General features: G+C 31.0%; 2 protein-coding genes across 2 annotated transcripts; one reads left to right on the top strand and one right to left on the bottom strand.

Moving 5' to 3' along the window:
• Positions 1-1,875: 1,875 nt before the first annotated feature.
• Positions 1,876-5,766, top strand: LOC109812999 (uncharacterized). The gene is made up of 3 exons (XM_020377100.3): positions 1,876-2,322; positions 3,554-3,645; positions 5,150-5,766. Exons 1-3 carry the CDS (start codon positions 2,170-2,172, stop codon positions 5,535-5,537), a joined length of 633 nt encoding a protein of 210 aa, XP_020232689.1. The 5' UTR covers positions 1,876-2,169; the 3' UTR covers positions 5,538-5,766.
• A 1,429-nt stretch (positions 5,767-7,195) lies between these two features.
• On the bottom strand, positions 7,196-10,334 carry LOC109813006 (uncharacterized). Its single transcript, XM_020377103.3, has 2 exons — positions 9,998-10,334; positions 7,196-8,769 (listed from the first exon to the last, which is right to left on the bottom strand). Exons 1-2 carry the CDS (start codon positions 10,283-10,285, stop codon positions 7,768-7,770), a joined length of 1,290 nt encoding a protein of 429 aa, XP_020232692.1. The 5' UTR covers positions 10,286-10,334; the 3' UTR covers positions 7,196-7,767.
• Between the last annotated feature and the right edge of the window lie 1,266 nt (positions 10,335-11,600).

Below are 11,600 nucleotides of genomic sequence, written 5' to 3'. Positions count from 1 at the left end.
TAAAGAAATATCAATATCATTAGAAATAAAATATTTTTTGTATAACCTCTTATTTTTTTAACTATTATTCTAAAATTACTATTGTCTACTGAAAGTAATTTATTACTTAATTTTAAAATTTTAATTATTGAAGAGTATTTAATGTATCTTAAAATTAAAATTTTAATCTTGCCTTGTGTATGCAGTCGTGTTAAATTTTAGGGCTAGCTATCCCACTATTTGAGGTGCTTCCAATATAGCGAGAAGATTAGCCACTGCTATTAGCGATGGATATTCCAAGAGCGAACAAAAAAACTCTTTCAAAACTTTAATTTTTACTAAAACAAAGTGGAAGAAGATCGAAAACACTCTTTCATTTTTTTTAAACTCCACTGTATTGGGATTGTCGATTTTTCCCACTTAGAAAGTTAACATATAAATTCAAAATACTCTTTCATTTTTTTTAAACTCCACTATATTGGGAATGTCGATTTTTCCCACTTAGAAAGTTAACATATAAATTCAAATTGGCAACAAATTTGTCACAATCACATTTACCCAAACACAATTACTTAACTAGCCTTTAAGAATTTGCGGATCTATGTGAGACAGGATTTCATCAACCTAGATTTTAGTGACTCGAGACAATTACATAAATGAGAAAAATAGGAGTCCATTTTTTATTTTTGACCACTTATGATAAATATAACTTTTAATATAATTATGGAAAAATTTAACAAATTTATCAAATATAATAATTTATAATTATAAAATATTATAAATTCTTTTTACACTATTAATACATGGACAACTGATTCAAGATTGTTACAATTTAATTAGTGATTTCGAGTTTGATTAATTGGTAATCAACTTATTAAATATTTAAAAAAAGAATTTTGTTTATCATACTCGAAGGAATAATATTACATTTAATGAAAGATATTTGATAAATGTGAAGTCGTGATATATATATATATATATATATATATATATATATATATATATATATATATATATATATATATTATAAAAAAATTAGTACAGTTAACTAAGAAAAAGTGTGCGTAGTTTAGAAAACAGTCACAAAACCTCTTCATTACTATAATTTTAAGTGTATAAAAAGACTTTACTACCTTCGTGGTTAAGTATCAAAATACTTTTCACTGATATTAAGAAAAATAATTAATCTAGTTGATAATATTAAATTGTTCTATTTTTATATTTTTTCAAAGCTATTTTGTATATTTTTTTCCAAAATTACCGTTATTATTTAAAATTTATCTCTTAAAAGTGTTTACTCTCCTAAAATTTTTAAATATATGTTTTTGAAGAGTTTATAATCAATATATTTCATCAAATTAAGAAAATATATTTTACTTTAAAAATAATTTATACATCAAATATTACGAATTGTGTTTTATATAAAAAAAAATATATAATTATTCTAAATTGAGTCTCGTAAATAAAAATGAGGTAGTAATATTGTATATTAGGTGAAACCAAGTAATAATATTTTAAACATAAAATTTAAATATAATTTCTTAGGTGCAATTGATATTATTTTTTATCAAAGTTTCACCTTGATATTATGTAAGCATATTTAATATAAATTTTATTAATATATATTTATGCATATCATCGAGATAAATCTTGAACTCTAATCAAAGAATCACTTAAGAAATTGGAGCTAAATTTTATCCATATTTTAATGATAAGCATTTAGTGTTTTTTACACATTCAAAAAGAAGTAAGGAGAGAAAATGAGAAGAAAACGGAGACCATCTTTAACCCAGCCCAGGCCCAGAAAACGTAACCAGCAAAGTACAGTTTTACCCTTCCCTATTCCCGGAATTTTCCATAATACCCCTTTGAATTGGCGAAATGTCAAACCGAAAGACCCAATTTCTCATTCTTACATCCATCCCCATCTTCACCAAAACAAAACCAAAGTTCATTTCTTTCTTCTGTTCTTTTCATTCCTGGAGAATGACATTAGAGAAAAACAAAACCCCATAAATAAGTGCCATTCTTCTTCCACCGCCAAAAAAGATTCATTTTTTCCCTCTAAATGCCACACCCATTTGAATAAATCCCCCAACAGAGAAAAGGGGTTACGAAATTTTCCATGATCATCAATAAATAGCGGTTGTTGTTGTTGTTGTTGTCGGGAATCGTTGTTTTTATTTAGACATGCTCAAGTTGTGGAAATGGTACCAGAATTGCTTGGCGGTTCACCCTGTTAAGACACAGGTCATCAGCTCTGGCTTGATTTGGGGTGCTGGTGACATAGCTGCTCAGGCAGTTACCCACTACACTGCCAAGACCCATGTCACAATAGATGAGGTATTCTTGTTATTTGTGTTGTGTTTGTATTGTTGCCTTCAAAGATTTTGTTTTTGGGATAATGGGTGTGTGTGTGTGTGTGTGGGTTTTGGGAGGAGTGATCATGGTTTGGTGTGTGGCCTTGTTGTCAAAATTAGAAGGGTTTGGGATTGTGTGAGTATGTGTGTGGCAATTGCATGTGGAATGAATGAATGAGGGAGTGAAGGGAGGGATTTGTGGTTGTTTTGGTGGAAGGATTTTCCCTACACTGTGTGGTGTTGTTTAGGCAAATGGGTGTGCTTGATTTGTGGCTTGTGTTGGTGGTCATTGTCTTGAAGAGCCGTTTTGTGGGCGTCGGTGGGTTTTGTGGATGAAATTTTTGTATGGCATGTGAATTGGCTGGATTGCATGCTTAGGGTGGGTGTTTTTGGGAGAGTAAAGAGAATGGAGGTTAGTTTTAAATTGTGGTTTTGTTGTGATTACGGATGTTATGGAAAATTCTGGGAAAATGCAGCTATGGTTTTAGCTTTGGAATGCAATTGGGACTCCTGGGGATGAGTAATTATTGAAGTTGGTTTTGTCTTTTCATGAAGGATGGAAGGATCGCCCGCCGCATGGCATGGCATTCTCTCCTTGACTCCCCAGTTCAAAGGCACAGAATTGGGGTTATGAATGGCAAGAGGAGGGGTCTTGTTGTCTCTCCCTTTCCTTTACATTTCTTTTGAAAAACTCCCAAACACACATTTTATACAAATTGTTGTGCCATTCCTTATCATTCCATGAGCTTCATCCATTGAATTCGAAACATACCTTTAGTTAGTTTTGCACTTGAACCATAAAAAGAGGGGTAGCGAAATGAAAGCTTTGTTAATGCTGCTAAAAAATTGTCAATTTTAAAATTGCATGGAAAATGTCGTTTGTTTGGTGATTACAGATGGGAAATTTCACTTATTTATTTCTTCAAAATAGTGAGATGGGAAATACTTGTAATGTTATCTTGTTTCCTGGTTAGGGTCCATCTGAAAAGGACATGCATTTTAGAGTTTGATATTGGCAACATTGTCAGTAAACCATGTGTTGTATCTTTGCTTTCTTTCTCTGACTTTAGCAAATATAATACCAAGTTACAAACACATTTTGGTGGTAATTTTAAACAATTTAGTTCACATAGTATATGATTTGACACTTTATTCTTAGTACACATGTCCATCTAACTAGCTGATTTCTCTTGTTTGATGGCAATCTCTCACAGGATGAGAAAAAGGAATTCAAGATCAACTGGAAACGGGTGTCTACGACCAGCTTGTTTGGGTTAGGATTTGTTGGCCCTGTTGGCCACTACTGGTAAAAGCATGACCTTTTTATAAATTTTATTTCTATGTTGTTTATTGACACTTCTATTGTGCGAGGATTTCTTTGCTGATTCACGGATTCTGGATCTGAGTTAGTTTACGTGAAGGATTTGAAAGTTGTTTTAGTTACTTAAAAAATCCAGTTGTCAATTTTGTTGTTTACAATATTAAACACAGATTTTTATCCAAAAAATGATTGTGTTATTATGTTTTTGCCGCCCTCATTAGTAGAAGTTATATAGTTCCATCTTCCATGAGATAGTAGTATTGGGATGCTACAGTTGTGGCTGACTACCATCATGGTTAGTTATTTCGAGGAGTAGACAATAACTGCTATTGAAGAAACATATTTCTGAGTTCCAATACCAATGTTGCAAATCAATTTAAAGGACGTTGACACTTCTTATTCGTGTGTAATCATTTTTATTATACCATACTGCCTGATGAATTAGGAATAAAGTGATATGGTCCTCTCATCTTCTTAGGGGCAAGAGTTTTATTTTGGATTCTGGATGCATGAGATCCAACGGGAGTGGATTCTCTCCAGTGATATTTTCACTGGATGAGATCCTAGCTATTCAAAAAAACAATGAATATAATATATTTTTATTATAAAGTGGAGGTTTAAAAGATTTGACGGGGAGATCTTAACACTCCAGAATCTCAAGTTTTTTTTTACCACTCGAGAGAATCTCTTCCTGGTCTCCAACCAAAAAGAAAGGATTTAAACTTTGTATGTGTTACTTGTGTAGCATTCATTGTCTGATCAGCAGCACCTTCTCATCAGCTGGGGATCATTCTGAAGTCTTATAAAAATTACTTTGATCATATTTCTAGTTGAGTGGGACATCTAGAAGACTGTTTGGTTTTAGAAAATGTTTTGCTTTCATTTTTAATTTCAAAAAAATGTCACCTTGTTTCCATTGTTTGTTGCTTTTAAAAGTGTGTGAAACAGAGAAAACATTTTATTGTTTCTGTTTTCATCTACCGTTTTCACTGTGTTCTATAAAACTAGTGAATTTTGTCAAACCAGATGATACTTAAGGACTTATTTGGTTTCATCGTTTTCTATTAACATTTTCAAAGAAAATAGAAAATAAGCACGAAAATGTGTTCACTTTTAATTTTAGAAAATGTTTTCTTTGAAAATGTCTTAAAAGAAGTTCAAAATTGAAAATGAAAAAATGTCATTTTCACTATTATTAAATTTTTTTACGAACTTGATTTTAAGCTTGATGCCTTGCACACAGAATTCAATAGATTTAATTTTTTTTATACATGTAATTCAAGGGACCTGTCTTAAAAGTGAAAACACAGAGTATTCACTCAAACAAAACAGTCCTTTAACAATGGCGAATCAGAAAAGGAAAGTCTTTACACATGTGTATGCTATTATGTTTGCTTTTTTCTTATGGGGGATGGGGGGCATTGGCAAATTGTATCTATTATGTAATCAACTTAACAACTCTCCTTTATCTTTTGCATTTATTATTTAGGTACGAAGGTTTGGATCGGTTTATAAGATTGAGACTTATGCTCAAACCGAATTCGGTCCGCTTTGTTGCAACCAAAGTTGTGGTTGATGGGTTTCTCTTTGGACCATTGGATTTACTTGTGTTTTTTACATACATGGGTTTTTCTACTGGAAAGAGTGTTCCTCAAATCAAAGAAGATGTGAAGAGAGATTTTCTGCCAGCCTTTGTTTTAGAAGGGGGCATATGGCCAGTTGTTCAGGTTGCGAATTTTCGGTTTATACCAGTAAGGTATCAGCTCCTTTATGTCAACTTCTTCTGCTTGTTGGATAGCTGTTTCTTGTCTTGGGTTGAGCAACAACAGGATGCTCAATGGAAACAATGGTTGAAATCATTTCTTCCTTTGAAGTAACACTTTCTCAATTTATTTGTGGAGTTGCCAGTGGTTGGAAGTTCATCTTGGAAAAAAAAAAAAACAATTGACTGGTTTAGATTGCTTGTAAACACCATCTAGAGTTTCAGAATTGAGTTTCTGAAAGTGATGAAATTGCCTTCACATGATATCATTAATGATTTTCATCTTGAATACAAGTTGACACCTTTTTCCATTGAATAAATTGAAAGCCTTGTTTGCTTGCAAAGGGTTTGTCTATATTCAAATTTTACTAATATCTAGTACTAGTTTTTTTTTATTTTTTTTTTATTTTATCAGTAAGAATTACAATGATAGTAACAGGTTCAGAACTAAAACCTTGTGTTTTGTGTCCCTAACCCTCCATTCCTATTACTATATGATGGGAGAGGGAAACTTCATTTGAATGATTTGTCTGCCTCAAAATGTATTACTCTAATTGTCACTTGCAGAATATCTTTATGCACTGGAAAATGAATTTAGGACTGATTTTTTCGGTTCGGTTTATTTTGAGAAAAATGAACTTATAAAAAATAATTACTTTATTTTTTTTAAGTTTTTTTCAAGCAGTTGTCAAAGAAGAATTATTTATCTCGGATAGGCTATTCAAGACATGTCAACTTGTTAATATAGAATGATTTTATTGTTTATAAATTTTATTTGATTATTATGAAGACACGTTACCTTTTATAACTTTATTTTGTACAACTGAAACAATTATTTCTTGAAATAATACAATTCTAGTGGACTCCACACATCACTTTTATTTGGGGAAGTAACCGTTAGTTCTTTACATACATTTGTCACCAACTCTAATGATGCAACCCAATTTGTTCTAATTGCTTATTTGAGCAAGCTTATTTTCCGAGTATATTTTGTATATTAGATAGAGCGATGGGAATTTATACGAGTAAAATAAAATTTTCTTATTTTGAGGGTAGATATCCTTCCACATCTAAAGTAAAATTTCTTCCCATGCCCTTTATGATTGAGTGGGAGCTAAATTTCACTTTTTTTGCTGACATAATGCGTCAAATTCTAAAATGTACTGCAGGTATTGGACGGTATAAATTCATTTGAGTCGAAACTTTTAACTAAAAATCACCCTAAACGTTGCTAAGATACTATCCTTTCGGTTAATAATTCCGATATCTAAGCATTAAAAAAAAATCTTTTGAAGTTAAAAATGCTTTTTAAAAAAAAAAAACTTTTAATTCCCCTGAAAATTTTTAAATTTGATTTTAATCATCAATTTTTTATATTAAATTAGTCCCTCTAAAAATAAAATATGCTGATATTAGTATTTATTTATACTTTTAAATAGCAATTCAATTTTACATTTTAATTCTTCCCTTAAGTACCAATTAAGAAACCTTTTTGACTCTACGACATTGTTTAGCAAAATCCAACAACAGGGATTCGTCTCCTACGGGAGACAACCATAAAAAATTCAGGTCTTTTTTAGAGACTACAAATATTCTTTATTTCAAAACAATTTTTTTTGGAACTAGATAAGATGATGATAAGTAGAAAAACTCTTTCTAAGTAATAAACAAGTTCAGCTCCCGTTTGGATCTTCGCTGTACTTTGTTTTTAGCCTCCCATCTGAGTATAATTGTATAAACTTTTCATATAAATATCACTAATAGAAAATACCATGACTAGAATAAGCATCTCAAATTTCATAAGATGACCAGATAATGTCGAGGTTCAATGAATTTTGTATGTCAAAACATCCAGCTACATGGGTTAACGTATATAATCAATGTAGAATTTTGCTCCATCAATATTTATTTCGGTTTTGCCATAGAAATGTGAAATCTCTAATCGCCCCAAAAGAAAAAACACAATACAAGAGGATCTTGAAGTCACATTGACAGTGAAATTTGCCTGGCCTGGATCAATTATACAGAAGCCTTAATTTGACCAAATAACTCGTCCTCAATTGTTAGCTTGCTAGAGAAATGACATTGTGAACTTCTAAAATTCATTTGATGGTATATTCACTGGCTGCTAAGTGCTAACAACACTAGATTGCTGCTTAGTGTAAATGTCATGGAGCTGAATAGATCTCATAAGAGTGCATGTTGGGTTCCACGTCCATAATCAACATTTAAGTAAGAATCATATCAAAATTGATGCAAAAGCACTAATTGTTGTTTCACTGAGCCACATACTACCAAAAATGATGTGAATCTAAACATGCTATGAGTCATCATCACACATTCCATTATGCTAATCCAGCTGATTTCATATCTTCCATCACTCTATCTACTTTTTCAAGCAATTGTGCTCTTCTATAGCCAGATATCAACAAATCATAAGTTGGTTTCTTAAGCACAAAGCAACTCTTTAAACATTCCAAGAATACGTCTAGCCTATCATAAGCTTCCCTTCTAAAGTATGAACAGATTACCTTTTCAACATCATCTGCGCTGGTGAATGACAGCCCTTGTTTAAGCATTCTCCCCACAGCAAACTCTACATCATCCAATCTATCTAACATGGCATACATTCTCACAATTGCACAATGAATTCGCGCTATAACACCAGCAGTAATTACACAGGGCTTCGTCATTGTTTCAAGTAGCTCCTCCATATCTTCAACTTTCCCTTGTTGATGATACAGTGCTACTAACTTATCAGTCATGTTCTCATTCATTTCCCATCCAGAATCTATCACAAACTTGAAAAACTCCACCGCTCGTTCCAATCTCTTTTGCTTGCAAATCCCATTAAGCATACTCTCCAGTATTGATGCACTAGGTACAATTCCAGAAATCATCATTTCTTCAAAAATTCTGTCAGCAATCTCAAACCTTCTAGAATTAACACAGCCTGATACGAGGGATTCATACATTTGAAGATCAGGACCAAGTCCAGCAGCCTTTTTCGCCGAGTACCAAGCTAACATGGCATCAACATTCCCTGACTTGGAAAATGCTGAAATGAAGATGTTATATGTGTGAAAATCAGGTTTATAGCTCTCTGAACTCTGCATGATCTCAAATAAACTAACTGCTGTAACAACATCATTGGAAGACAAACAAACACTTATAAGGGAATTGAAAACCATGGAAGTGGGTTTAACTCCAGTAGCCTCCATAGAACTAAACACACGCATTCCTAGCATCACATCCTTCACCTTTTCACATAGAAAGATGAGTTCAGAGAAGAGATCATGGTCTTTCTCATTTTCTTTCAGCATCTTCTCCAAAATCCATTCCAAAACCTGACCATTCAAAAATAATATAAGTGAGAATATTGATTTGATCATCATAGTCTCTGTAGTCCATCCACCAAATATAGTTGGTCACTTAATTGAGAGACTAAAACCACATTACACATACACAAAAACGAAGTTTGCTGACATATACTCTCACTTGAGTTTTAAAAGAAGTATCTAAGAAATTTTACCTTTTGACTTGATTTTAACAAAAGCAAAATTATAACTTGTTGAAAAATTATTTTTTTAAAATAAATGGAAATACAATAACAAATTCTTATTCACTTACTAAAATATTTGTTTTTTTTTTTGGAAACTGATATTGGTACGAAGTATCTACCAGTGAAAGCAGTAACTAATCTCCATTAGAAATCATGAACACACAAGTGGATATTCTCCTCTTAACATAAAATTATTATTGACTTACTAACATACACAACAACCACTTATTTAATTTTATTTTTTTATAAATATTTTTTGCAAACTTCACCTTGTATGTATTTTAATAAAATTGAAGTTATAACTTATTAAATATGTTCCTTAAAAATAAATGAATGTACATTAGCAAATCTTTCTTGACTGAGAGCTTTGCCGCCCATAATAAAGGTTGTATCCAGCTCAAATAAGATTGTCTCTAGTGGAGTGTACCTATGGTTTAGACCCAAAAAAATCTCAGACTTGCTAGCATATACTCATTTTTTTTTCTCAAAAAAAGTATTTAAGCAAAATACACTTGAGTAATTTTTTTGTCTCCAATCAATAGTCAGAAATTAATTTCTTTCGAAGTGTAGATCACCAAAAGAGATTTTGCTTCACCCAACAGAGTCTTCCCCATACACAACCAAAAATTGTACCTCTCACAACATGCTCAAGCAACCCAGTTTTCTACCAACTATGCCGGACCTTATTGGTACATTAGAATATTTTAATAAAATTGAATTCAAGTTATAACTCATTAAAATACTCTTTTAATAAAAAAAATAAAAAATAAAAAGTAGACTGTTAGCAAATCCCTTAATTCATATTAAAATTTGTTAAAAGCACCAATTTCCCATTTTATAACTTGTGGGTAATATAATAAAAATGAAAAATGAAAAAAAAATTATGCATAGACAAAATTGGGATTTGCAATGCCAACCTTATTTTCTTGATATCAAATATCAATCAATATAATTAAAAAAAAAAAATTGACGAAATGGAAAAGAAACAGAAAAAAAAAGATTAGTAAAAGTACCAATCGAGCTTTGTGGGAAGAAGAAGGGGAGAGAGAGGTAACAAGGAAGTCCCAACAAGGTTGAGAGCTTTGAATGGAAGCCATTTCCTGATCCAGCGTCGTTTTGATGTGTGAATTTGGGACGTGAAGCAATTTGTGAAGAAGGGAATTTAAATTTGAATTTGAAATTGAATAGGAATTTGATTGTGCATGTTTGCAGAAAGAGGAAGGGTGTGGATTGAAGAAGAACTGAGGGTTTCCTCTGCAACTCTTTCTCACTCTCCACAAAGCCCTAACGGCTAACGCCATGTTTTCATTTCGGTTCTTTTTTCTACGTCTTAATTTCACTTGTCTATAATTGCTAAGCATGTAAATTAGCTTAAATTTAAATATAGTTTTAAGACTTTTTAGTACGAGTTTTGATTTAGTACGTAGTATTATTTTTATTTTTTTTTGCCATTCATCTAAAATTTAGAATATTTATTTTTGTGTAAAATAAATAAATTTTATATAAATAACTAATTTAATATTTAAAATTGTAACTCACAATTGTATTAGTTCCTTAATTTGAAGAAAAAACTTAAATAAGTTCCTCAATTTTTTTTAAGAGTTTCATTTAAGTCTATAAAATTGACCACTAATAGGATATTGTTTTCAAAGACTTATTTCAATTTATTTTAGTTTCACAAACTAATAGGATAGTAAGTATAAATTGATCATTTACTTAATAAATTTAAATTTTAAGCATTATCTCTTTATCTTTTAAATTTTAAAAACAACTTGAATACAATAGAATGAGAGATACAAATTGTGTAGAAAAGAGAAATACTAGAAAGAAAGTTGAACAGTGTCAATAAAAATTTCAACATTTTTTCAAAACAAGGAAGTAATATATAAACATTAAAAGTGAAGATGAAGAACAAAAAATATTTTTATAATCGTTCTTCTCAACCAGCAAAATTAAGTCTAGTTCTTGATCAATCCAATCAAGTTTCACTATCTATGCAAAGATATAGGTATTCTTTCATAAGTCACTTTTGACTCAACTTAAGTATTTTTTGACTTGCCTCTTGAAGTAACTACACAAGTATTCTTTGAATAACAAAGTCTTTCTAGGTTTAAAGAATAAAGTATCTTGTACAACAAAATATCTTCAAGCTTCAAGCAAAAACACAAAGTTAAAGCTAAAAAACCATTGTTGTTTCATTTTACTGATAAGACATGATACAACCACTTTAAGTACAAGGTTACACAAAGAAAATCACATGAATGTTTTATAATGATTGTTATCTCTCTCCCTTTAGGTTTTCAAACTTCTTTATATAGATGCTTTATAAAGATGACCGTTGTAAATCCTTGAACTTTTCTCATAAGCTTGTTTTTTTTTTTCGTCATTCCTAGTAAAATGAAGTGTTTGTTGGTGTAATAAATACATTTCACCAAATTGTTGCTCTTATCTAGATTAAGGAGACTACTTATCATCTTTAAGGTACAAAAATGGGAGGAACTGATAAGTGTGTCAGTCATAAATGACTATATTTGAGACTTTGCACACTTTGAAATATCTATTTATTCTTTTTCTATTGATGAAAAATAAATCACTTTGTTCTTTTTTGAAGTTCAA

The sequence above is a fragment of the Cajanus cajan genome, chromosome 9 (assembly GCF_000230855.2).
Source record: "Cajanus cajan strain Asha chromosome 9, NIPB_CcT2T_4, whole genome shotgun sequence".
Taxonomy (NCBI): Eukaryota; Viridiplantae; Streptophyta; class Magnoliopsida; order Fabales; family Fabaceae; genus Cajanus; species Cajanus cajan.
The sequence above is the reverse complement of the archived record's forward strand: the minus strand, read 5'-3'. Positions and strand labels throughout refer to the sequence as shown.

Excerpts from the sequence above, each read along its gene's own strand:
- LOC109812999 (XM_020377100.3), top strand. The coding sequence starts at position 2,170 with ATGCTCAAGTTGTGGAAATGGTACCAGAATTGCTTGGCGGTTCACCCT. Across the intron at positions 2,323-3,553 it reads CCCATGTCACAATAGATGAG|GATGAGAAAAAGGAATTCAA; the intron begins GTATTCTTGTTA and ends AATCTCTCACAG. Across the intron at positions 3,646-5,149 it reads GGCCCTGTTGGCCACTACTG|GTACGAAGGTTTGGATCGGT; the intron begins GTAAAAGCATGA and ends TTTATTATTTAG.
- LOC109813006 (XM_020377103.3), bottom strand. The coding sequence starts at position 10,285 with ATGGCGTTAGCCGTTAGGGCTTTGTGGAGAGTGAGAAAGAGTTGCAGA. Across the intron at positions 8,770-9,997 it reads CTTCCCACAAAGCTCGATTG|GTTTTGGAATGGATTTTGGA; the intron begins GTACTTTTACTA and ends TTGAATGGTCAG.